The sequence below is a fragment of the Stegostoma tigrinum genome, chromosome 12 (genome assembly GCF_030684315.1).
Source record: "Stegostoma tigrinum isolate sSteTig4 chromosome 12, sSteTig4.hap1, whole genome shotgun sequence".
In the NCBI taxonomy this organism is placed as follows: domain Eukaryota; kingdom Metazoa; phylum Chordata; class Chondrichthyes; order Orectolobiformes; family Stegostomatidae; genus Stegostoma; species Stegostoma tigrinum.
The window spans coordinates 56,487,919-56,515,813 of record NC_081365.1 but is presented as its reverse complement, the minus strand read 5'-3'; the positions used below and the strand labels follow the sequence as shown (position 1 = coordinate 56,515,813).

At 39.3% G+C, this 27,895-nt stretch overlaps 1 protein-coding gene across 3 annotated transcripts in view; it reads right to left on the bottom strand.

Annotated features, from left to right (window-relative positions):
- The window catches only part of LOC125456894 (kinesin-related protein 4-like), a 52,224-nt gene extending 24,548 nt beyond the window's left edge, over positions 1–27,676 (bottom strand). The window contains exons 1-6 of one of the 3 annotated variants that reach the window (XM_048540408.1): positions 27,570–27,676; positions 24,946–25,953; positions 13,492–13,671; positions 6,631–6,715; positions 3,671–3,846; positions 203–434 (exon numbers count right to left, since the gene is read on the bottom strand). In XM_048540408.1, coding sequence (XP_048396365.1) covers positions 203–434; positions 3,671–3,846; positions 6,631–6,715; positions 13,492–13,671; positions 24,946–25,917 — 1,645 coding nt within the window. In that variant the 5' untranslated portion in view covers positions 25,918–25,953; positions 27,570–27,676. Of the gene's footprint in view, positions 1–202; positions 435–3,670; positions 3,847–6,630; positions 6,716–13,491; positions 13,672–20,329; positions 20,485–24,945; positions 25,954–27,569 lie in introns of those variants that run through there. The other 2 variants (XM_048540409.1, XM_048540411.2) reach the window with 2 other exon arrangements.
- Between the last annotated feature and the right edge of the window lie 219 nt (positions 27,677–27,895).

Below are 27,895 nucleotides of genomic sequence, written 5' to 3'. Positions count from 1 at the left end.
GTTATAAAGCTCTTTAGGATATACTCAGATCATGAAAGGTGACACATAAATGCAAGCTGTTTCTATTAAGTCCAAGATAATTTTTCACAAACTACAATGATAAACATTCTCAACCCTGTTCTGTAAAGGTTTGTGGGCCATTTTTAGTGTAAATTTCAGTATTTCAGTGAGATTTTGAGGTGGTTGCATAATAAATTCATACCCTTTTTGGTAATTTCAACCTTCTTTTTCTTGAAGTTTTTCTTTGAGAGCCATTCCCGCTGTTGCTTGAAATCCCACAGCACTTCCTTCAATTGACGGTTTTCTTCAACAAGTTTATGGTTGACTTCTCTAAGCTTTCGGGACTCATTCCGTAATTGATGGATTTCATCCAATAAACCAAAAGCATCCTCCTCCAAAGTAAGTTGGGATGGATGGTATTGCAATCTGTTAATCTGAGTGTGTTAGAACCAGAGTAAATTAGAGGGCCATCCTGATCAACTCCATATCGGCGTACCAGTCACTGAAGAGTGATGTACCAACTGCTAATGTTATTCATTGACATGTATACTACCCTATAAAGCTTTCCTGATTAGGTGCTCTGAATTTTATGCCTGTTATCAGATATTTGTATTTGTTGGTTTCCCAGCACTTTGGGAGGAATTTTGCCTTCACCCACCATCAGATTTGCAGCTCGGGGGAAGTAGGGCACTTGGTAGCCTCTTGGTGGCTTTTCCAACAACTTAAGCTCAGGATAGCAGATTTAAAAGAGAGATGAGGAAGAATTACTTCTCCTGTAGGGTCACATATCTGTGGCATTCACTACCCCAAGTGCAATAGACACCAGGACACTGAATAAATTTGAGGGGGAGATTGATTAAAAATGTGTCAATGACAGGTTAAAGGGTTATGGGGAGTGTGTGGGAAATTTCTGTTGAGACTACAATGAGATCTGACATGATTATGTGAAATGGTGGAGCAGACTTGAGGGTCTGAATTGCTGTCTCCTGCTCCAGTTCTTATTTTGCACCGAACTGACTTGGGTGGAAAGGTGGCAGAGCCAGGATACCCCATCCACTGCTAAATCCAAGCTATTATTGCAGTCGATGCACTGTCATTAAAAAAATGTATTTTGCCATGAGGATACTCCTTACTTTGAGCACCCGATACAGTCAGATTTCAAGAAAGTTTGTCTCATGGTTTATGGCAATATCACGAAAAGAAATGTTTGAAAACTGCAATCTACTAACTATAGCACAAATATGAAATGGAACTGAGGGTAGTCACTTCAGACTACTCACATTAATGGCACAAAACAAGAAACAGGTAAAGCCAGTCTGTGCACTAATTTAATACTTTATGCTTGATTGAAACATTACAAAATGAAAATTCTGGAAGTCTGTAGCAAGACTTCTTGCAATAGCCTGCATTTAGCTTCTCTTCTTCTGACAGATGATGATTCTGTACACTACTGACATCAGGGGCTACGGGAAGAATTCAGGGAAGTGGAGTTGAAATGCCCATCAGCCATGATTTAAATGGCAGAGTGGATTTGATGGGCCGAATGGCCTTTTACTTCCACTTCTATGACTTATGGTCTTATGGCATCTTTCATTTTTATGTCATGTTTCCAACAAGCCTGATTTTCTTTTGCTGTTGAATTATAACAAAATGTTATTTACATCTGATGGATGCATAATCCAAGGTGGCCAACTGATGTACAGGAAATAACCCGTGGTTTTCATGTGTTACTATTAATTTGAGTCTATTATTTATTCAAACTTCCATCCTGTGTTTTTAAAAACATCAAATCACATAAGGACAGAGGTGTATTTGCATAGGTTGTGCAGAGCGAACAAGTAAAAGTAAAATAAGAAATAAAATTGTGTTCCAAATGGGAGTGCAAAGTCAGCAAATTATCCTTTACATGCAAGTTTTCTCATATTGAAACATTTTTATGTCAGTATAACTCTTAGGCTACAATTTGCTTGCATGGAGAACTGCTGAAATAGCAAGATGGCAACAAGATTCATGGATAGATTGGAGTGGTTGGGGTTGTTCTCCTTGGAGATGAGAAGATTTAATGCAGGCATTCAAAATCACAAGTTGGAATAGTTTAGAGAGAGAAACATGGTATTCCTGTTGATAAAAAGATCAGAATCAAAGGGCACAAATTTTAGATGATTTGCAAAAGAACCAATGGTGATGTGAGGAAATAATCTTCTAAGCCTAAGGAATGAGTGGTAAAGATCAGGAATGCCCATCCTTAGAGTGTAATGGAGGCAAATTCAATCATAGTTTTCAGAAGGGAGTTTAAAATCTCCAAAAGTGATAAAATTTTCAGTGCTATGTGAATAGCAGGAGAATGAGACTAGTTGGGACACTTATGTTTAAAGACAGCATAGACATCTTAGAATTATAGAAACCCTACTGCATGGAAGCAAGCTATTCAGCCCTTCAAGTCTATGGTGACCCTCCAGAGAATATTCCATCCAGAGCCACCCCATCCCTATAACCCTGCTTTTTCCATGACTAACCCACCCCTGGCACTATGGGCAATTTGGCATGGCCATTCCACCTAACTGCACTTGTTTGGACTGCGGGAAGAAATCAGAGCTCGTTTCGGAAACCGATACAGACACAATGAGAACGTGCAAATACCAATTGCCTGAGGGTGGAACTGAACCTGGGGCCCTTGCACTGTAACGCAGCAGTAGTAACCACTGAGTCACTGTGACACTCCATGATTGGCCTTGTAACTCCCTTCTTTGTTGAACCTTTGCTGCTTTATGATGCTATAATTCTCAACTTTCACTGCTGTCTAATAAAGGATCACTGGTCATCACTGCAGAAATTTCTTTTAATCACTAGATCCACCCCTTCTTTTGTGTGATCGTGGCAGTCTTTCTGGAGCACTATCAGCTGTTGAGCCCTCACAGTGGGATTCCACCACCAGCTCAGCCTGTATGACAAATGAAGACCCCAATTCAAGAAGATGGGTCATTGTGGAGTGCAACCAGGTAAAACATTGTATTTTAAGTTTTAAACCCTTGCAATTTCCTGCAGTGTCTTCATTGCTGAAGGAATTGGAGTTGATGTTCCATGGGGTAGTGGCGTGAAATACACAGTGACATAAATTGGACAATCCTTTGGAGCTCGTTTTACTGCGCACTTCATTTTATTTTATACTTGGAGAGACTAACCAGTTCAAGTGTGAAAAGAGCTGCTGGCTTACTTTATTGTTCCATGTGAGGAGCCAGTTCCATGAATTACAGTTATTACCCCGTTTTTTAACCAAGCGATTGTTAACCATACTCAGGATTTGTCAGTGACATGTGTAAGGTTAGTCAACAACATAAAACGTCATATTCAAAAACTGAGCTGACAAGGTGTAGAGGTGGATGAATGCAGCAGCCCAAGCAGCATGAGAGGAGCAGGAAAGCTGACATTTTGGGCCTAGACCCCTCTTGTCTAGGCCCAAATTGTCAGCTTTCCTGCTCCTCTGATGCTGCTTGGCCTGCTGTGTTCATCCAGCACTACACCTTGTTAGCTCAGGTTCTCCAGCATCTGCAGCTATCTCCGAAACATATCCAAAAACTGATTTTGTTTTATTCCTACAGAAAGCACATTAGCAATTAAAGCATTTTAAAACGATATCTGCTTAGCATCAGTAATAATTAAAATTTCACACCTTATCTTGAAGGTGGTCATTCTGTTTCTTGGCATCCTGCAGCTTTTCTGCATATGTTGATCTTAGTTTAGCCATTTCGCCTCTCAGTTGCGAGATTTCCTCATCAGCCTTCATGAGTTCATTGACAGCACTATCATTGGCGTCCTGGAGATCTTTGAGGTATCTAATTAGGTCTTCTTTTTAAAAAATGTACTTTTGTTGCAATGGTGTAAAAGTAAATAAAAATCACTACTAACGACATCATCCAATAACATGTCAGGTCCCATATTTACGGACTCACACCACCACCTGCATTCACCCTGACTACCTGACACCCTATACTGGGTGCTGAGAAATTTCCTCCAACCTCTCAGAGAAGTTGGAATATATTCACATGTTGTTAAAACTCATTACCTGCCCAATGTTTGATAAATGAACATTTGCAACAGAAACAAGTTACTGCTTTGTGGAATTCTATAGTTTCACTGTGAGTACAGAATGTTGCCCCACCACCAATGTTACTGTGTTTGTTTGTTTGGGCATTTTTTCCTTTTTGATGGATTACTGTTCAAATTGCAATATTGAGAAATTTACAATTGACTCCTCAGTTAAAGGATTCATGAACAAAATCAGAGAGAGATGCATTTAAATGGAAAATTTACAGTTAAGATAATGTGAATATTCTTGGTTTGCCCCAATATTTTCCCTGAAACTGAGTGAAATGGACAGTTTTCCAAACGTATTGTACAATAAAGGTCCAACAAAATGCTCCCCTTTTGGGAATCAGGTCCCTAAAATGGTAAAAGGCAAATAGCCATAGTCTTACCAGACCATTGCAGAGAGACAACCAATGATGGTTTAACCTGAGAGTCATCCCTCCTCAAGCAAAGAGAGGGGTTGAGAAGTCTTGGAAACTTCATGCTGACCTCACCTGGCGTGGGAATTGAACCCCTGCTGTTAGTCAGTGGTCTGCTTTCACAAACCAGCTGTCTAATCAGCCAAGCTAACTGAACCCCTCCCTAAAGCTATATAATTTACTGTTACGATCTGAAGTATCTGTGGTTGAGTTTATTGAACTTTCAAGAGGAGGAAGAAGATAAGGCAGATTCACTCTTTCACAAGGTTTGTCTACCTCTCTCCCTCTCTCTCAATTTCTAAGCTTTATCACGTAGTCAGTCTCCTTAATACTGAGCCATCCCAGACTTGAAAATGCTGGAAAATGTACCAAAAATACCTTAAAAATTAAAATGTACAGTGGGAAAGAATAGTGGGGGATTGCTAGGAGACAAAGCATCAGTTAAACTTGGAAACCTTTGGGGAAGAGGTTTTGAAGTCCCTTTAAATATTTTGAAAATCCATTACCTCAACAATTGTCCTTCTGAACAATTTTTTTACTGCTTATAAGTGAATTGATTTGGTATTATCCACTTCAGTGTGTACTGAATATCACTTTAGATGTGCTATTTATGAGCTTATTGAGTTTGTTTTCAAAGTAAACCAATGCTGAATTACAGCATGTGACTTCGAAATGCATATTGAATTCTGTGGCTATGAAGTACCACAGAGACCTTTATTCAAGGTTGTTCCTCTATCTTACATTATTATTTTGAATTGTCAGATTTTTGTTTGAACTTGTTTGTCATCCTGGGCTTTGTGAGTTTCTGTATTTTAAAATGTTTAACACAAGAAGGAAGGTCCTGAAATCCTGTGGCAATTTCAGTTCACTCCCAATCCGCAGTTTGTGGGAGAAGGTAAAGGTCGTTACACCAGGTCTTATTGTTCCCCTCCCTTGGAGCTTTCATTTTGGCTGCCAGACTGGCAATCTGGACTCTGAATGTTGGGGTTTCTACACTCTACACTTTCACTGAGGTGTGGAATATGGTCGGCAAGGCAGGTTTTCCTCATTTCTGGGTGGAAATGGGAACATTCTGGGTTTGCAGAACAGGATCAAAGACTAGGTTCCAAAAGATGAATTCAGCTTAAAAAAATATAATTTTCCATTCTACAAAACCTTAACGCACTCAAAATTTCAGTCATACCTTGACCTTTGTGCTCATTGGCATGTACTGGTACTCTATCCAACAAAAAACAATTAAAATGCTCTTTTTAATTTTTAAAAAAATAATGTAGTTCCTTGGCCACAGCACTCCCTGTTTCATTAGCCTCCCTGAGCCCTACAGAGTGTCTGAGCTCTTCCTTAAGAACATACAAAAGTATTTTTTAGTTAGATGATTCAGCCCCTCAAGCCTTCTGGTTCTTAATGAGTTCATGGCTTCTCTAATATTAGTTTTGTCAACTTACCGCCCTACCCCCATATCCTTTGATTCTGCTGAAATTGAAAACTTTAACTCCAAACTTGCAAATATTCAATGACCCAACTGCCACTGCTTTCTGTGGAAAAGAATTCTGAACATTGATGAACTTCTGAGAGGAGAAATTTGTCCTTTCCAACTTAGTTGAAACTTATTTTGAAACTATGTCCCTATTCTAGATTGTCAAATCGGGGGAACATCCTCTCAGCATCTTCCCTGTCAGATATGCTCAGAACCTTCACATGTTTAATTAACATTACCGCTCATTCTTCTAAACTCAAATGAGTGTAGGCTCTAACTCCTAGTTCAATTTTCACCTCAAGCGTTCCTGGTTTGAACTGTTCCATCAGTAATTGCTGTGCTTTCATATTCCTGAAGGAAATTCTTGCCTGAAAACCCTCTGCCTTTGTAACTCTCCTCTTTTAAAATGCTCACTTTGTTTTATCAGTTTTCTTGCTTTCTCCTTCCGTGACTTGTCAAAAAATGTCCTCACTATTTTTAAACACTTTGAAACATTTTACCATGTTGCATGTGCTGAAACAAAGAGAAGTTGTTGTCTCAGTCAGTATGTTGTAACTAGTGTTGGTCAGAGCTGAAGTAGTCAATGAGATGCTTTTTTCTAAAGATTTTAATTGGAGTTCTATGAGGATTAAATGGAAGGAAACTTACCATTTCTTTGCTGAAGCAGTACAGGTGCAGTGGGATGAGAATCACTTGTGCCTCCTTTCACCTTGTTTTCGAGAACTTTATTAGTCTAAGTGGTTTGAACAATAAACAAGAATACATTAAAAACTTAAAATTGCAACCAATGCATTTATTCACTAATTTCACATATTTCAACGTTTTAATTTAGATCCAAAGTCATGGTTTAAACCAAGTGGAATTAATCTTCACTGAAAATATTGGGACAATGCAAGACCAGCAAATGGATCAGATAAATTATTTTATAATTGGGCCTGTTCAGCAACATAAAGTTAATAGTCAAAGTTTTATTTTTTTTGTTCAGCTCTTCTGACCAACTCACAATGCAAGGCCGAATAGTAAATGCAGATTAAGAGCCCCAACTGTCTCCCCACAAAGTGCCCCCACACTACAGGTAGACATCGGAGCACATCTGTAGGGTTCTGGTTTGCAGTGGTAATTGGCTGGTTTTAGGTGGTTCAAATCACTCCCAGACCCCTGATTCTACACACTGGGCTTATTGAGTAAATGTGAAATGAAGAAGGCAGTAGACTGTTTCAGGGCAAAGGAATCTCTGCATTTATTTAAATACAAGAGGTGAGTATAATACAAGAAATACAGATAAAAGCACGAAACAGCGAAATTAACACTATCAATTAAACAGAGGACAGTAGTTAATGTGCTAATGAATTGAATACAGATTAAACACCATTAGAACCGAAACAGCAGCATTAATGACAGAAACTTTAATCAGGCTTTAGCATCTTGGAATTTTAAGCTCAGGGGAGGCGATGGCCTAGTGGTATTATCACTAGACTGTTAATCTAGAAACCTAGATAACATTCTACGGACCTGGGTCCAAATCTTGCCACAGCAGATAGTAGAACTTGAATTCAATAAATATTTAGAATTATAGGTCTAATGATGACTGTGAATCCATTGTTGATTGTTGGAGGAAAAACCCTTCTGGTTCACTAATGCCCTTTAGGGAAGGAAACTGCCATCCTTACCTGGTGTGGCCTACATGTGACTCCAGACCCAGAGCAATGTAGTAGACTCTTAGCTGTCTCCTGGACAAAAAATACTGCCTAGCCAGTGACACCCTCATCCCATGAATGAATTAAAACAAAACTGAGGAATATGTTGTTTTAGAAGTACTACTGGCCTGTGCAGACAACGGCCATTGCCTTCACATACTTGTTCCTCCCCGTGCATTTGTACAAGCCTTGCTGACACATCCTCTTAAAGACTGAGGCATACGCATGGGGTGGAGATGAAATATGTTGGAAAACACTTAATTGTTTCAAAAACTTTCTAAAATCTGATAAATTGTTGATGTGTATAAAATTATTTTCTGAGATCCAGGTCCGTTGTTCAATATGTTTTTTTAATAATGCGAAAATTAAAAACCCAGTCATATGTGTAAGTTTTTAAATGGAGTTACTCATAATCATGCGTGAGCAGGAAAGCTGAAATTCTCACTGACTTCAGTGATGATTGAGTTTGGGACTCACCGCTGTACAACCTATGGTGAAATATTGAGTGACGGACCATGCCAGGATTCCAATTCTAATCTGTGCATGTCCAATAACCTGGAGTTGCAATCATTTTCAGGGGTGATAACCAGCTTCCCTACCCAAATAAAAATGCAGGATAATCATTTGAAATACGTTTGGATTTTGGTTTTGTTTATTAATTTCAGTAAAATTTTATTATTCAGAGCTTTTACTGTCAATTTTTTCCCTTTCACAGGTGAAAATTATTGACCATTGGTTGTGTCTGAAATGACATATGCTGTTTAATGTTTACACCTCAATTACTTGCGCCTGTGCCTTGATTGCCAGCATCACTAAAACTGTGGAAGTATCATGCATGAGTCTGCACGTATCTTAAGACCCATTTCTGGCAAGAAAATGCTACATATCATTCAGGAGCAGGAATACTTACTAATTCTGTCCTTCTTGAATTCAAATGCAGACATTTACTATTTAATTTCACATCAGGTAAAATGAGTTAAACTGTTACTACCAGCTATCAGAGTTGGGATCTTCCTTGTCTTTATCGATTACTCTGTGGATTAACCTTTAGTCCTCAGATGGGGCAAATATGTTCTTTTATTAGAAGGTGATAAATTATGAGGAAGGATGAATATTATGCTATAAAATTAAAACGGCAGCCTTAGAAGTATTCACTGAGTTTATCTGCAACGATATATTGCTTTAAAGTGGAATATTATATTGCTGAGCTTTCATGTGGCAATTGCTGATATTGCTGTGGCTGTCTTGTGAGTTCTGGCGCCTATCCAGGTTGCTTAGTCTTGTTTTTGCTGTGCCAACCACATCACTATGGTAACTGTTTGGTTTGCGCTACTTCGGGCTTCATCAATTGCAACTGATGGGATTCATCAGTTCCATGATGTGAATTTTGCTATTTGATTTAAGTCAAGCATTTTAATAAAACTTTTTTTAAAAAAATCACATTCTTTGTAGCTAAATGAAAACTGAAGATTTAATTTTATCACTTCTTGCAGTTACCTAATTGAGGTGGAGTTGCCAGTTGTAGTTTGACCTGAGCCTGAACATTTTATGATGTGACATTTAATTGTGTGATAACTGATGGTGTATAATCACAGGGAATTTGCCCACTGCATGCAAGGGTTATTGCAGTTACCATGGTCAAGTGTTTCATTATCACCAAGCCCTGAAAAAATAGATGACGATTTGTTACATTATGAGCCTACTAGTATAATTTATGAATCAAAAGAGGACCACTAAAGAAAAGAAAGATTTAAGAATAATCATGCTTAAATTAATGTTTCACACTGATGAAGCATATTTAAAACAAGCAAAATTCCACATGTTTAACTGCTAGCTAAGATTTTCATGCGAAGGTGCTACAATTTTAACGATTAGGACAAGGATGTTTAACAGCTCAACGTGACATAGTCAGAAGTCATATGACACCAGGTTACAGTGCAATAGATTTGAATGAGTTGGGGGAATTACTAACTGTGCGAATGCTTTGAAATTTGGGAGGGTGGCAGTGGGGGTGTGTAGCGAGCTCAGCATTGGTACATTGTAAGGCTGCATGTACTCTATTGATCTGAATCTGCTGAATGGATCTATCTGAGGTTTCCCGTAGTTAATGAGTGGCTGCAAGCACCAGGAGCCAATTGGGCTCCTTGTTGTTTGAGAATGACAATTTGTCTGTACTTTGCTCCTTCTGTAGCTCTGTCTGCAAGGCACAACAGGCCACCATCATTCTCAACACCCTTGGTGATGCAGAATGGAGGATGCTTCAGAGCCAGTTGTGAAACTTTGGAATTATTTGTCCCCAAGGGTTGTTGATGCTCTGTTACTAAGTATAATTTTTGGTTGTGATTGATATAAATCTTCTCTCAGGGATTCAGAGAACTGGACAGGAAAGTGGAGTTGGAGTAGAATATTGATCATGATCAGATTGAGTGTTAGAGCAAGCCCCAAGGAGTCATTTAGTTTAGTCCTGTTCTCACCCATCAGGTTCTTCTTTTGCCACAACTGTGAAAAACAAAGCAATAGAGATAGTTGACAATTCAAACAACTTTAATAGCTTAGATGTCTAGCAAATGTTCTCCGACAAAAAGACCACCGGGTATATTATTTCTCAAACAATGGAGCAGGTCTTCCATCTGAATTGTTATGGGATATGTCTTTAATGTATCATGTTTCTTTTGAAAGCCAGTGTTGTAAACTTGGAGACGAGATGTCTGCTCTGAGCCAGCAAAGTTGCTAGCTCAGAGACAGTAAGACCTGCCAATGCTGGAGAAAGAGATAACACAGTGTGGAGCTGGAGGAACACAGCAGGCTCGGCAGCATCAGAGGAGCAAGAAAGTTGACGTTTCAGGTTGGGACCCTTCTTCAGAAATGTTGCTAGCTTCACTTTTTTTTTGAAACAGATGAAGGAAGCATGAGAGGGTGGGGTTAAAGGCCCACAAAGCCAGGATTTTAGGATAGCTTTCAGAAGCTGGTGCAGTTTGGAAGCTGCTATTTCTCTTTCCCTGCTACAGCAAAAATCTTGAGTTCTCTCTCTCTCACTCTCTCTCTCTATCATTCACTCTCTCTCTCTATCATTCACTCTCTCTCTCTCTCTCTCTCTCTCAGAATTCTCTCTTCATGTTCTTTACACCTGGACTGGAGAAACATTTGATGTGAGATAATTTAGTTTAGTGAACTTGTTTCTGCCAAGGGTGTGTAGTTTTATTTATATATATATATATAAATATATTAGCTTGTCAAGTATTTTGATTGAATTACAGTTAAGCAATTTGTTTTATTTCTCAAATAAAGGATGCTTTGCTTCAAGCCTGGCTGTTTGACCAGTCAAATTGCATCTAGAGCACATCACCTTATGCTTGCCTTTCAAAACTAAAAGAGTATAAGTTATCTTCTTAATATATTTTGAGGAAGTTTGGTCTTATCGATAATAGAATGTATGAGCAGCAGTGTTCCTCCACAATATTAAAGATCACTAGCTAGATGGCCTTTGCTGATTTATTTCATAAGATCGTGGATGAGATCTGCAATAAAGGATTCATAATACAAATGGTCTCATGAAAGCCTGAAATAGTAAGTACTTAGTCTCTCATCCCAAAACTCTGTGAAGATGACAGTGATTCAACTACTCACTGGATAAATAAGTAACCTTGATGGGTAGCAGTGCTTTATCTTGACTCTCTGATGAAGGGTCTAGGCCCAAATGTCAGCTTTTGTGCTCCTGAGATGCTGCTTGGCCTGCTGTGTTCATCCAGCTTCACACTGTGTTATCTTGGATTCTCCAACATCTGCAGTTCCCATTATCTCTTTATCTTGACTATCTTACTTCTCTTTCTGATTACTGAGAAGGTCCAATTAAAAGCTGACAATACAATACCTCTGTTTTGAAGCTCATAATTTGTTCACCTCCGAAGTGTTCAAGTACAAAAAGCTTTCTTTTTGTTGTGGAGTAATTCTTTGTCACCGATGTAGCATAGCCAATTAACTCTCCAGTTTATACTGTAATTTATGTTCTGGATGTTGTGTTCTTTCAATGGGACAAGCAAGCCTTGCAATTATAATTGTAAATCAGTACAAAGCCGACTGTAATTTTAAACCTACTTGTAAAGTTTAAAATATATGCAAAACTTTATTTGTTTATTTTTCATGTCACTCACAATCATTTTTGATTTAACTTTCTGGCTGTACAACATCAGCCAACTACTAATAAAGCAGAGATAATGGGAACTGCAGATGATGGAGAATTAAAGATAACAAAGTGTGAAGCTAGATGAACACAGCAGGCCAAGCAGCATCTCAGGAGCACAATAAAGCATTTGTATTGAGGGGTATGCAAACAGCAATTCCCCTGTCTTGTTTAGTCTGGGTACAGTTTGGCTATATTTGAAATGTAGTTACTCCACAACTACACAGATAACCTGTGATGCAATGATTTTGCTAATGCCATATCAGAATTTTTTAATGTCATATTTTTGAAACTCATCTTGATAAATAAATTGCTTACTCCTCATGACTAACAGTCTGCTGAAAATTCTTCCCTTTTCTGTCCCACCTGAGTAAATTCATTGGCACCAGCTGACATTTCCCACCTGCCATTCTTTTCTGAAATACTCCCCTCCCTTTCTTTGTGACCTTTTGCAGAGCAAGCTAAGAGTCTGCGCCTAGTCTGATGAGGTTGGAGTCGAATAGGAGACAGGCCAATGTGCAGAGCAGCAGTGGAGTGGATTACATTTGCAGGGCCCAGGAAAAGCATTCCTGCTGATTCCCACAAACTAATTTGCTGTTTATTCCACTTACCTCCAGTGGTCCCGCTAAGCCACTCAACACTTTTATGATACAGGTAAGAGTCATGAAGTACTGTATGAACATTTTCTACCTCTAATTCTAAAATGTGTGTGTTTTTTTTTCAAAAGAGAGTTGATACAACCAAAAACCAAAAATGGCTGTGAATGTAAATTAAGTGGCTGTCTGGCAAGAGAGACTCATGGAATGTCATTCCTGACAATGTGACAAGAACATGAAAGTGGGAAGAGGCAAGTCACATCAAACTGCACTGTGATATTTTGTGACAACAAAGATAGCAGGAAGCTGATGACCTCCCGTGCTACAGTAAGTCACATCCTCTGATCATGCCCCAAATTACAAACACATTTTATGTTCTCCATTTTGAAGAATATAACAGGACAGGTGTTAAAATAAAACAGTTTCAACTTTAGTAATAAGCTTACACTTTATTAACTCAAGAAAGACTGGATATATTAGCTACTTTTAAAACCCAAGTTAATTTAGGAGGAGAAAGGTATCCACGAGGAAAGTGATCTATTTTTAAAATAATCTTGTTGCAACAAGTGAACAGGCAAGAGAAGAAAGGAGTGGAGCCAGTTCAACCTCTTCACCCAGGACCTTAACAGTTTGGGGCATCCCTTTGGGAACCATAATAAATTGGAAAACTATGCCCAGGATCTGGGCATAACAATGTTAATGGGATAGGAATATGTGGTGAATAATCCACCAGTCATTCCACTTGGTACCCAACGTGTATTATGGAACTAATTTTCACAGTGATTTTTTTTTTAGAAAGAGGTGGTTTCAATTAAGCACATTTACGGAGACACTTACCGTAACTGGGTCGTTCAGTTAAGACGTATGTTGTCATGTTTCACTCTGTACATTAATGTATGACTCAATAAAGAGTGACTTCAGTCTTATCCATATATTGTGCATTTCTAATGTTTTAAACGATATCTTCTCCCTATATGAAGTTTGTATTTACACAGCTGTACGTTATGATTAGAGAAATCAATGAATGAAAACTTACCTTATCGCGAAGTCTTTTATTTGTTGACATTATTAAGCACTGTTCCTCTAATAATTGCTTGTTGATAAGCTGAAGTTTTTTCATTTCTTTGTTGAGCTGATTGAGATCCTCATCTTTTTCAGTAAGGAGGGCTCTGAGAAGAGTCACATGGCTGTCTTGGGGTGCGTCCATCTCTGTAGCCTGAAAGCAAAAGAAAATGTATCCAACTTCTCATAAAACAGGTTTTAAAACTTCTTTTGACAATTATGTACCATGTTTCTGGAAATTGTTGAATCCTTACTTTTATTTAGTTCAATATTTCATGAATTATTGGTAACACTCTCATTCCTGAATCAAAAGATTCATTATTGGATGAGGTGTGAAACAAAGGCTTTGTTTCTCTGTAGGATCATTGAACCCCGTGGAATCGAAGGGAAGGAGTTAGACTGGGTATAATGTTGTTTGAGTGACAGGAAACTGTACTGAACAGCTGTGACATGAGAAAAAGTATTTTTTTCAAACAGAACAAGTGGAAATGATCTGAAGTTGTAATGGAAGTAGATACAATAGGATCTGAAGATAAACTATTTGCAGAGCTAAGAGAAAGGAACGGTAGAGTGAAATCATTTGAGTTGCATTTGGAGAGCTGACAGAAGCACAATGGGCTGAATCCTTGCTATAATCATTCCATGATTCCAAAATGCAAAATTGGCAGTTCAAAGAGCAGGAGGGTTTTCCCAGAATCCTGGCTACAGTTACCCTTCAAAAAACATTTAAGAAAACACTTATTAATTGGGCAATTGTTGTTTGTGGAGCCCAGCAGTGCATAATTTGGCTGCGAACATGCTTCCTTCCATTGTATGAATACACTAAGAGAATTCTCTGCTCTTTTTTATGATTGCTTGTACAGGCAAAATGATTTTGTTTTGATATAAAAGATGGCACATCCTGTAATGCAATGCTTCTTCAGTGACACACTAAGGTGTCAGCTGAGATTGTGTACACAAGTTTTGGACAAGACTGGAGCCCACAGTGGTGTGATTCAAGAATGAGTGTTAATATTCAGCTAAGCTGACATCAGTATTGAGCATTTTGTTCAATGGCAACAATTAACAATTTATCAGATGTGCGTCGGCTGTGATTTTTATGTGAGACAATGAATTAGCTGAATTTGCCTAAACGGATTCATTTTATAAAGATATTTTTAAAACTTAACACTTATGGCAAGGAAAAACGCGAAAAAATTCTGTAAGTTTGTACAAGGCAGTGCAAGAGCTTTAAACCAATGTATTGTGTTTGGATCAGCCAACTTCAAAAGTGAAACACAAAATCATGGAAACGTAAGTTCTTACAGTACAGAAAACTATCCAGCTCTGCAATGTCTCGAAGAGTGATAATGGGGTATTCAGTCATGAAAATGCTATTGAATGTCAAGGACAACGGTTACACCATCCACTGGTCCATGTCATATATGCCGTAAGACTGTAAGACATAGGAGCAAAAATCAGGCCATTCAGCCCATCGAGTCTGCTCTGCCATTTAATCATGGCTGATAAGTTCCTCAACCCCATTCTTCAGCTTTCTCCCCGTAACCCTCGACCCCCTTGATAATCAAGAACCTATCTATCTCCATCTTAAATATACTCAATGACCTGGCTTTGTGCTTTGATTGCAGTTTATTGTTGGAGATGGTCTGGATGTTGTCCCTACCTCGCAGCATATAGACAGGGAATTCTTCAGTATCTGAGGGCTTGTAAATAGTGCAATCATCAACAAAAATGATTACTTCTGACCTCATGATGGGCAGAAGGTTATTGATGAATCAAGTAAAGATGGCAGGGTCTACGACAATACCCTGAGAAACTCCTGCCCAGGTGTCCTGCCAACTAGAATGATTGACTTCTAGTGACCACAAGCATTTTTCTTTGCACCAGGTATGATTCCAACCATAGAGAATCTTCCACCTGATTCCCATTGACACTGGTTTTACAAGGATCTCTTTATTCCAAACTTGATCAAAACGTATTACGATGTCAAGAGCAGTTACTCTCCCATCATCTCTGGAGTTCTGCCCTCTTACCCAGGTTTGATCAAAGGTTGCAATTTTGTTAGGAGTCAAGCAACCCTGACCCAACCCAGACTGAGTATCGTTGAGTAGGTCATTACTGAACCAGCGCAGCTTGGTCGCACTGTTGATGACAGCTTTTTTTCACTTTGCTGATGATTGAAAGCAGGTTTGCGGGGCAGTAACTGGCCAGGTTGGATTTGTGGTTTTTGTGTCCATGACATACCTGGGAAATTTTCCACATTTCCAATGTTGTAGATGCAATGGAACAGCTTGGCTAGGGTCACAGATAATTCTGGGGCACAAGTCTTTAGTACTATAGTCAGAACTGATTGTTGCCAGACTATTGTCAGGACTCATAGCCTTCCTGGTATCCAGTGCCTCCAACAGTTTCTTGAAATCATATGGGGTGAATAGAATTGGCTGAAGATTGCAATAAATAGTACTGGGGACCTCAGGAGGAGGCTGAGATGGGTCAAACACCCAGCACTTTTAGCCTAATATGGTTGCAAAGGTTCAGCCTCATCTTTTGCACTGACATGCTGAGTTTCTCCATCATCGAGAATGGAATTATTTGTTGACCCACTTCTCTTGTTGATGTTAATTGTCCTTTACAATTCTTGGCTGAATGAGGCAGAACTGCACTGCTTAAACCTGATTCATCAGTTGTACGATCATTTAACCTTGTCTATTGCGAGCTGATTATCCGGTTTGGCACCCAATGTGGCTTTACCAGGCAAACACCTCATTTTTACATCTACCTGGTGCTGCTCCTGGCGTGCCCTCCTGTACTTTTCATTGAAGCAGAATTGATCTCCCAACTTGGTGATAATGGTAGAGTGAGGAATATGCCAGGACATGAGGTAACAGATTGTAATTGAATACAATTCTGCTGCTGACCCACAATGCCTACTGGGTGTCCAGTTTTGAGTTGCTAGAATACCTTTCTGCTACAAAGGGAATTGATTGAACAGTGAGCTCTTCTTCCAATACTTTCATGGCCAGATAGATCAGTGAGTTCAAGGACATGCATGTTCCCTTCTTGTTGATTCCCTCATCACCTGCCATTGATCCAGTCAAGCAACCATGTCCCTTGACACGCAATTAGCTTGGGGGAACACCAAGCCACTCTTGGCAGTGGACATCGTAATTCTCCACCCAGACTACAAGGTGCACCCTTTCCGCACTTGGTTTCTTCTCAGTGGTTTTCGATATGGAGTAATAATGATTCATCAATGGGAAGGCCGGGACGGGAGGCAAGGGGTCCCTATAATAATAAGCAGGATATTCTCTTACCCATGTTTGACTTGATGCTGTGAGACTTTATGAGAATCAGACCCAATATTGAATGCTTCCAGGGCAATTCCTAACCACTAGTACACCACTGTGCCTCGTTCTCTGGTGGGTGTATCCTGCCAGTGGGACAGCACATGCTAATATTTTGCAGTTAAGTTCTGATTCCAGACAAAAATTAGGTGGGAGAGGGGCCCGGATCAAGCCAAAAGCGAGAGGAGAACAAAGGAATGGATAATGATCTTGCTAAGAGGATGAATAGTTGCTGATGGAAACTGTTAGTGGATAAAAATGGGTGGTGTGTAATGGCAGACTAAATGATAACAGGGCCTGGTGTGTGGGGTATGGGGATAGGACATGGGAGATTTCAGGCCTTAAAATGATTGAATTTGATATTGTGTTCAGAGGCCAGCAGGTATCCCAAGCAAAAATGAGATGCTGTTCTTCAAGCTTGCACTGAGCATCGCCGGAACACTGCAGCAAGCCTGAAACAGAGATGTTGGTGAGGGAACAGGGCGGTGTGTTTAATAATTTTAGGATGTTGCTGCAAAGTTGCGTAGAGTATTTGTGGATTGGAAGGCAAGGCGTTCAAATCTAGTGTTTGTAAAATATTTTGTAAAGTGCTAGGAATAAAGCAGTGCATGGTCCCTTTAAAAGATAATATGCTTTTTCTATGCTCAGAGATTCAAGAAAAGAAGGATGTCTGTGAGCAGCTTGTGGGTTTGCAGATACATACAATGCACTCGAGTTGAACTTTTGTATCAGAAGGCTGTACAGTTAGCACGCCAACCAAAACTTTTTTCTATAATCAAGACAACAAATTAAATTTAGCCAACTAATTTGAACCGGGCATCCAGATACCAAAAAGCAAGTAAATTTAAATCTGATGGTTTTGATGACATAAGGCCAATTTTATTGTAAGAAATTGATATGTCATCAAAGGTGTGAAAGAAGGTGCACTTAGGCAAAAAAAAGGACAGCGAACTGCCATTTGCAAGAGTTAACCACTCTCAGCTCTTGAGAGAATTGCTAGCTCTCACAGGCTTCTCCCAGTTTGACAGAAAGCACCATGTAAATCAAAGGTACTTATGGCACTCCCAGTTAAGATTCATGACAAAAGACTTCACAGACCAAGCATTGCTGACAGGCTATTTGATGGAGGAGGCCCAGAACATTTCGGAAGACATATCACCAGGCTGCAATTTTGACACTCAATTCTTCTTCTTTTTATTTTACATAAGTGGGAGTTGTACTTATTAGAACAGCATACCATTAGAATTTTGTTTTATTCAGGAATATTTGGTAGTCAGAAGGGGTTTATTTGGCTTGTTAAGAATTTGGTTAGTTTATTCACTGTTCGAGTTAGATAAATAAATTGTTACTTATTGATTGTAAAGCGACTGTCAGGGATTTATTTTATTTAGCCACTAGAAATTGCAGAAAAGACAGGTTACACCACTTTTCAACTCTTTTTTACAGACTATAAGGTGAGGTGCTCCTCTCTAGGAGTTTCAGTTTTAGTTATCAGAGGTGGGGTGGTCAACCTCTGCTTTATAACAGGCCTGAACTCTCCCAAGCCCTAGCCTCCTAGCCCACACAGTAAGCCTTGTTATCAAACAGCCTGCCATTACACACGACCTATTGTTAGTCACCAACAATCTGCATTTACCGATTTGCACCCTCTTGGCCAGATTGTTATCCACTTACTCTTCTGTCCACTGTTCTTCTATCTCTGTGGTCTCTATCCCCACCTATAGTTTTCTCTGGAACCCATCCTCAACCCAATTTTCTGCACATAAAACAAAATTTTCCTGGATACAGAGATAACAAAGTGTGCAGCTAGATGAACACAGCAGGCCAAGCAGCATCTTAGAAGCATGCTGCTTGGCCTGCTGTGTTCATCCAGCTCCATGCTTTGTTATCTCAGATTATCCAGCATCTGCAGTTCCCGTTATCTCTGATATAATTTTCCTGGATACCATCAGTTCTATTGAAGGATAAGCAGATGTGAAATGTTAACGCTGATTTCTCTTCACAGATACTACCAGACCTGCTGAGCTTTTCCAGAAACCTCTGTTTTTATTCCTGAATCCATGTGTGTCTGGTTGGTGCTTCCCTAATCTGTAATTTAATCAAACTGCTAAAGTCAAAATTCAAATCACTGACTCAATTTTTTTTATTAATGCATTCTCTTAGTTCTTCACAGCAGTTCTTCAAATTATTGGTTTTCTGCACTTTTGCTAATCCTTGCCAAATTTGCTGAATTAACCCACAGGGTAGAAATTTCTATAGCTCTATTTCTGGGCCTGAAATAGGCCCGAATGGCATGATATGACTTTAGCCTGAAATTTGGCTTTGCTTCTTACCAACATTATCTGGCCAAGCTATAGGCGCCTCCTGTGCCTTCGCAGGTGGCTTGTCCATTTATTCAGTGAACTTCAGGTCTTTACATTGCCAGTGGTAACAAAAGCAGAAAGGTAAATACTCAGTAGCATGTGGCATCGGAGGAGCATTCCTGCTATTTTAGAAAATCAAACCACATTCTCCCCTTTAAGTGGAATGTATGGCTAAGGTCACAATAATTGTTGAAGTGCAAAAAAAATACAGCTTGTATACATTCCAAAAGGCCTGAACAATCATCAAGTCTGTTAGGTGTCCCTAGATGCAGACTGGTAATCCCCAAAATTGGCCTCTGGTACCTTATCTTTTTTCAACAATTGGCTGACTGATGCATTATTTTCTGATTTATACCCTTACCCCCCTTTGACAGAAATGTTCCTTCTTTGCAGGTCTCTGTTTGTGCCTTCCATCTCTTTCTCCAATACGTACAATACTTATTTTTTGTTTCCCCACATAATATCTAAACTTAATTCGATTTTCTTTGGTGCTTTTTAATCTGGACACACAGTATGTCCACGTTGAATTGCATTTTAATTTCCCTGTTTATCCAAGAGTTTGTTGTACTTCATTTTGTTCTCACAGAAGTTTGTATTTTCCTCATGTCCTATTTGTAAATTTTACCCATGTTTTCTCTGTTGATATTTCCCCAATTAACTGGTCTAGTTTTCTTCTTTTCACATCATTCATATTTATTTTTTCTAATCATGTGTGTGTTCCTTCTCTGTTCAACTCTTATCACAAATCTAATTAGACTATCTCTAAGCCTGTTTGAAAGCTTCTTTTAAAGACTGAATATTACCTTAGAACACTTCAACAATATCTAAGTAATGCTCCTACGATTTATTGCAGCTTTTGCTATGCTCATCTGAATAAAAACATTTGTTGAAATCAGGTAGTCTGTCATTTCAGAACAAAGAGGACTTGGCTACAGGATTGCATAGCGCACAGCTGCTTCTGTTCTGAGACACTATACAATACACAGTCTAACAGGCACACAGTTTGTGGGTAAACATGGATTTTACTAATAAACCATATGCAAAATTCAAAATGCTGATGATTATGACTCCAAGTACAGCAAAGTGATGCAATTTAATTATTTACCTTCATGGTTAATTTGTCTCAGAAGATGACTATTACATCCAGCTTCTTCACAGAAACCGTTGCCTTCAGGCTGTCAATGGCAACAATGAATTTGCATGTGCTTTCCTACAGCAGGGATCGTGCGTCAGCTGTGCTTTAACATTCATAGCAGTCAGGTTAAGCTACAATCGATCTGTCACTCTAAAGGAGAGGGCCTTACCATGAGTATCTCTAACAATACACTGCCATTTATCGTCCAATCACATTTCCTCTCCTGCTTTGCCGCTCCCAGTATCCTCTTGAAAAACAAACTGGAATAATTAGCAGGATTTGTGCTGCTGCAATGTGCTCCACTCAAAAAAAAATCCAATTACATATATTCCCTATCACTCGGGCTAAATCATAGGTACCACATCAGTTGCAAGCATTCTTTCTTAAAACCAGATGTTTTCTAGATTGATACCAGATCTTTTCTAAATTGATGCACACAATAAAAAGAGAAACCTTGCCTTAAATAAATCACCAAACAAAGTTAGAGCTTTGAAAAATGCTGTAATCAGAAAAAGCAATTTAATCAGTTTGACATGAGGTGGGGGAGAGTACAGTCTGTCAACAAAGATCGACAAAGATTAATCAACCTGAAAAATTATTTGTGCTAATGCTCTCATTGAAATGAGTGCTCGATTTTCATTCTAGAAGGTTGATTATGGATGCAAAAGGACATTTTAAAAATGGTGATCAGACTAGAACTGTGCAATTTTTGGGACTTGAGATGGTGATTTGTACCTGTCCGTACCTGTTGTTAGGTATTCCCTCCCCATTTACCAGCTAGCACTGGTTGGTCTAAGCAGAACCAGTGCTGCTGGCTACTCATTAGGGGACGAAGGACAGCACACTGATAACGCAGAGTGTAGGTACCCTGTCGTCTTTAAGAAAGGAAAGCTCCATTGAATCATAGGAGGCTGTTACCGAATGACAATGCTGCAAATCTGAAGAAGAGAACCAGAACACCAGGGCAATGAAGGAGCTTCTGAATTCACTGATGCAGGACTCTTGGACCTATTCATGGAAGAGGACCAGGCGAGAGATGCCATGATTCTCCAGATCCCAGGAAGTCCTGAAGGACAACCCATAAAGGGAATTGTGAGCAAGTGGTCAGGATCCTGTGATCTGGACACAAAGACATGGCAGCATGCCACGAGAAACCTCATGAGTGTGTTGCAGGCATTTTGATATCTTCCAAGAACTAAACACCCAATTTCTGGTACTGCTGTATGCCCCATGCCCTCATCACTCATCCATCGATAATTTCTGGTGCTCAGGATCACACATTAAAATCAGATACTCCACTTCACTCTCTCTCACATTGCAGTGATACCGATCAAATTCCAGTTCCTGCTGTTTCCACATGACTCAAACTGTTCAACACCTAAAGACGACATAACACAATTACCACCATACTGCTCTCTCTTTGCAGGATATGATGACACACAATGAAAAGGAAACAGAAGAGATTTGCAACACCAGATCTCGCAAATCCTATGGATAAGTTGATTCTCTGCATCATGGACAGCTACGCCATCAGACATCACTGAGAACATTAAAGTGAATGAATAGTTCACTGTTTTAGAAAACAAAGGGTAGAGGAGCAAACGAGGCCCGAATCCTAGTAACAGAATATCTTATGACACAGGGAGACAGAGAAAGGTCCTTTTGGAATGACAGAATCACCCTGAGGGTTAGTGAGTAGGTCACAGACAAGTAGGTCATTCAACGAGGCAAAGGTCTCAGTTACGTAATTCAGCAGTGTCCAAAACAGTCAGGAGCAGAAAATAATCATCCTAGGTGGCTTAGAAATTAGTAAGAGAAAGGCTCCTGGAAGAGTAGACTTTAAATTGTAAGAAAGGTAAACATGTTAAAAGGCTGGTGAAGGCATTTGTTTAAATGATACATGTGAGGGAGTAAGGGAGCGGTGTTCATAGTTTCTTTAAGGGTCTCGTGAAGAGATACATTAACTGAAACAAACAGCATTGAGTAAATACAAAGCTTCTTGAAAATAAGTCAAGCCCAACTGTGCCAACTGAAGAAGGAGCTTTAAAATGGAAAAAGGTTGACACATTTCCTGAGGTTTGAGTCGCTATAAGTATGCTGTTGATGGAAAAAAGGTTGGCTGAATCTTTATTTCTGATATTTGCAATAAGAACATTTCAAATAGTTCTTGCATAGGGTTATTCCTTTCTTCCTTTAAAAGTAAAAGTTAAATGTATGTTGACATTCCCTTGTGAATATATTCTGACTGAACAACTTGGCAAACAAATTTCAAAAGTTAAATTAATGTTTATCAAGCTTGGTTTCACTCTGGAATCTAACTTAATCAGTATTACTGTTGATTGGGATTATGACAACAGCCCTTCCAATCTTTCAGGGTGTAGTGATGGCTATCACAGAATATAAATTCCCTGACTAGAACTGTTAACCTAGTCCAATCAGGGAGCCCTGGCTGACAGATATAAATAGGAATGTCCGAGCTTCTAAGATAATAAAGTGTGAAGCTGGATGAACACAGCAGGCCAAGCAGCATCTCAGGAGCACAAAAGCTGACGTTTCGGGCCTAGACCCTTTATCAGAGTGTCCGAGCTTCTGTTCACTGTGAGAGCTGGCTCTGAGGAAGCTGCAATAGTATCAAGGGCTCTCCATGTGTAAATAAAGGGTGACTTGGTGACAGAATACCTGCATCTGCGGAATTATTTCACAAGGTAGCCTTAGCCAATGCATTGTTCATGTCACCCAGATACACATTGATAAATCCACCTTCCATCATAGAATGAGAGACAGGGTTGTGGGAAGAATTGGAGAGCTACTGTTACCAACTGGTACTTAGACTGGTCTTAATGCCCTTCACAATTTGGGTTGAGTAAATGTAAATTGTCAATATCATTGGGGGGGGGGGTGGGGCACAGTGATTGTTGATGTTAAAAATGGAAAAAAGGCTGTAATAACAGTCTTATTGAGTCATAGGCCTCATCATTAACGACCACCACTCCTCTGCATTCTCTACATTGTGTTGGAAAGCGTTAAAGAGTAAAATCCATGTAATCTGATTCAATAGTTTGTGCATATATCTGGAATTATTTTTATGAAGATAGATCATGGGGCATCCTGCTAAGAAGAGACACGGCACTTATTAACATATTTTAATATGGCGAAACCAGGGCTCCCTGTTTGAAATTAATTCATGTTCATGTGTTTCCTGCGTTTGAGAAAGTTCAGTAGTGAAATTGAGCTGGATGGATTTAGCTGTAAGCAGCATTTTCAATATTTACTACAGGGTCAGGAACTATTGGGTTGACGGGTCTTTCATAGCCCATGGACCTTCCAGTCACAAGCCTCATAAACCAAACCCGACTGCTGACCAGAGATTTTTACTCCAATTAGTATAAGCTCAACCTAGTCCTCCTCATAAATGAATCCATCCTAGTGAACCTTTTCCAGGCTGCCTCCAATGCCAATATAACCTTCCATGGATAAGATGCCAAAAATGATTCATAGCCTCCTTCATTTTATTTTATTTCTTCCTTTTTTCCTTCCTCAATTAACTCAATTTTACTTTCCTGCTCTTTTTGTACCTTATTTCACAAGAATTCACTCTCCAGCGAACTTTCCTTGTTTTTCAACCTTTAAGTCTCACTGGTTTTGGGATTGCACATTTGTTTCTGCCATTTGCTAAGTATGCAGTTGTGTTGTTACCCTCATTTACACTGTAACTTGATGAGAGCTTGAGCTGAAGAGTGAGGAAAATGTCTCATGGTGTGCATTACAATTGCCAGGATTAAAGATGATTTGGTACATAATAGTCAATATGGTACACATGCTTGGAAACCTTTGAAAATTGTAATGCATTCTCTTTTCAATGTAAAAATTCATGAGTTCAAATATTCAGATTCCATGATAGCCATTTGTGAGACCTAATTTTGAAATAAATTTATCCTTCTATATCCGGTAAACAGATCTTTGATGTTGGCAAATTATCAAGTGGATTTCACTCCAGTATCTATATGTTGTGTTTATAACCATTGAATTAAGTGACTGGTTTCATTAACTACCCAAGCGTATGTTGATCACATCATCCTCTTTTGAGAATTTCACTTCTATGTGAAAAATCGTATTAGTTTTTTTTTAACCAGTTTCTTTCATCTAAGCTTGGTTTTTCACTCTTCTCTATGACAATAGGTCATTTTGCTCATTACATTTTGGAGGTGATTAGAACTCTCACATTTCTCAACTTGGGGATTTTCTATCCTCCATGATATTTTAATTCTGTCCACACACACACACACACACACACACACACACATAGCAAGGATCTCCACTAATCCTATACTGCAGCGGAAAAAAGCCTCCAAAAATCTCTGAGAAAGAACAGTGAGCATCATTCTTCATCTGAATTCAAATTCCCAGCTATTTCTATGAAAAGTAAAACCAAAATATTGTGGTAATATTTGCAATTTCTCAATTATAAAATAACCTCCTGGGAAACTCACACTTGAAATATAAGAGAACTCATTTTTGGCCATGAGCTTTCCTTTTGACAAGTATTAGATACATTTTAAGGTCAGAATGTATGAGACTTCACCTACCTCAGCTTTGTTAGACATGTTGCCACCAGTTTGTGATATGCTTGGCTTGGAAGCATTACTGGAATCTGCACGATAACTTTTTTGTTCTGACCCCAGAGTTCTGCCTTCTACCAGTGATGAAATGGAATGCAAGGATGATGATGAGGACGAGGATAATGAGGAGGAGGAGGAAAATAGGGACACGGTACTCTCAATTGGTGAACTAATTAATTGTTCAACACTTTTGCTGCAAGATACAAGCTGCAACTTAGATTTTGTTTCATTGTTGCTTTCTGTAAGAGAATGCTCTGACTGTGACCTCCTCGGACTGGATCGATTTGAACAAGAGATTCTTTCTGTTGCTGCATCAGGTAATTTCACAGGATTCTTTAAAAGAGATGGAATATGTTTCTCTGGGGCTGTGCTTTCTGGAGCATCATTACAGAAGTGATGGCCAGAAGAGAGTTTACCATCAAGCTCATCTCCTATGACATTATCGATTGTCTCTAAATCAATTTGTTGTTGATGCATCCCTGCTTGTTTCAGGCCACTCTGTCTAACTATATCATGTATACATGATAATTGATTTTCTACTTCTTCAGAATGGCAAGAATACAAAGATTTCTCTTGCAATGAATGAAAACAGTGCAGCAAAGAAACATTCTCTGTAGAATCACTCTGTTCTATTTGGAGATGCTTGGACTTTGCTTCAGCATTACTGATGCAGCATTCAGAACTCTGATTAGGTGTGAATCCAGGGCACGGGCAGCCCTTTCTTATATTCTTCATTTCAGGTTCATTATCATGGCAGTAGGAGTCCTGTCTATTGGAATCTTTTGATCTTTCATTATGGTATCTTAAATTCCCTCTCAGGTTCTCAGTGCTGTTCTTTTGAATCTGTTGCAGATCTCCCAATGTTGCTGAACCAAATCCTGGGGAGAGTGCAGGGCTATCAGGCATCTCTTCAAAAGCAATTTTCTGGGATGCTGCCATAATCTCACAAGATGTTGCCTGATAATTCTCTTAAGTCTAAGAAAAAGAAAGGAGTTTGAATTGTTTACTAGTTTAAAAAAGCACAATATTAAGAACATAAGAACTAGGAGCAGGACTGGGCTGTATAGCCCCTCGAGCGTGCCCTGCCATTTAATAAGATCGTGGCTGATCATTTTGTGACTCAGCTCCACTTACTCGCCCACTCACCATAACCCTTAATTCCTTTACTGTTCAAAAAATTTATCTAGCCTTGCCTTAAGAACATTCAGCGAGGTGCTTCAACTGCTTCACTGGGCAGGGAATTCCACAGATTCATAACCCTTTGGGTGAAGAAGTTCCTCCTGACCTCAGTTCTACACCTGCTTCCCTTTATTTTGAGACAATGCCCTCTCGTCCTAGTTTCACCTGCAAGCAGAAACAACGTCCCTGCTTCCACCTTATCTTTTTCCTTCATAATCTCATATGCTGCCATAAGATCTCCCCTCATTCTTCTGAATTCCAATGAGTATAATCCCAGTCTACTCAGTCTCTCCTCGTAATCCAACCCCCTCAACTCTGGAATCAACTGAGTGAATCTCCTCTGCACCCCCTCCAGTGCTAGTATATCTCTTCTTAAGTAAGGAGACCAAAACAGCACACAGTACCCCAGGTGTGGCCTCATCAGGACCTAATACAGCTGCAGCACAGCCTCCCTGTTTTTAAACTCCACCCTCTAGCAATGGCTGACAAAATTCCATTTGCCTTTTTAATTAGCTGCTGCACCCGCAATCCTACTTCTAGCGATTCATGCACAAGGACACCAAAGGCCCTCTGTACAGCAGCATGCTGCAATTTTTTACCATCTAAAACATAGTCCATTTTGCTGTGATTCCTACCAAAATGGATGACCTCACACTTGTCAACAAATCTTCCAACATTGAACACATTCCATTGGAGGCAACTATTATGGCGAACATGATCAATCCAGACAATAACTTGGCAGATATAAAAGCAGCAGAACTGGATTCAGGAAACGTGATGATATTATATAGTCACAATATGGAATATCAGTAAGTCTTTAAATCATTTAAAATCTAAATCCAGTCCCATCCAGGAAAAATAGCTTGCTGTTTTGTTCATTTGTTCCATTTCTTTCACTAGAAATCAAACCTAAACAAATCTTCCTGTAGAGATTAGCAGTCATCTGCCTAAGAAGACTAACAACTTTTCTTATACAATATTACCTCTACATCCATTCCCGTGGATGTCATCAGGAATCATAAAGTCCCAGAATCCCTGCAGTGTGGAATCAGGCCATTCAGTCCAAGGGATCCACAACAACTCTCTGAAGGGCATCTTTCCAGACCAACTCCCCTACCCAATCTCTGAAACTCTGTATTCCCAATGGCTAACCCACCTAGCCTGCACATCCCTGGACACCATGGACAATTTACTATGGCCAATCCACCTAACCTACACATGGTTGGGCATAAGCTTTGTTTTAAAATAGTTGTCTAAAGTGCCAAATACTAAACTTGAACACATATGGTTTTTATGTAGTTTTCATATAAAACTAATATATATTTATAGTTATATATTTTTATATAGACTTTACTATTTTATTGGTTGTTGTGTTATCCAAGTCATTTAGGTTTGACTAAGCATGAGCTTACCTTAAAACATGTATGTTCTCCAAATACACTGTTGGCTGGTAAAGAAATAACTGCTTAACCGTGTACATCGAAACAGCAGGTGAACTTTTACTCAAAATGTTAGAGACTTTTATTTTTCTCTGTTGTTAGTTGGCTACCCAGCAGCGATTGGCTCTCTTCAACTTCCGTTTGCCTCGAGGCAATGCTAGGTATTGGTTTACAGTGTTCCATTCCCTTTTATTCTTTTGTCAGTTACAGGTCTGTTGATGAGCTTTCCCAGCCTTTACAGTTTCTGTGGGCAACAGACTTATAAACAATGTGGCAGGCTTGAACTTGTTGACTTGAAT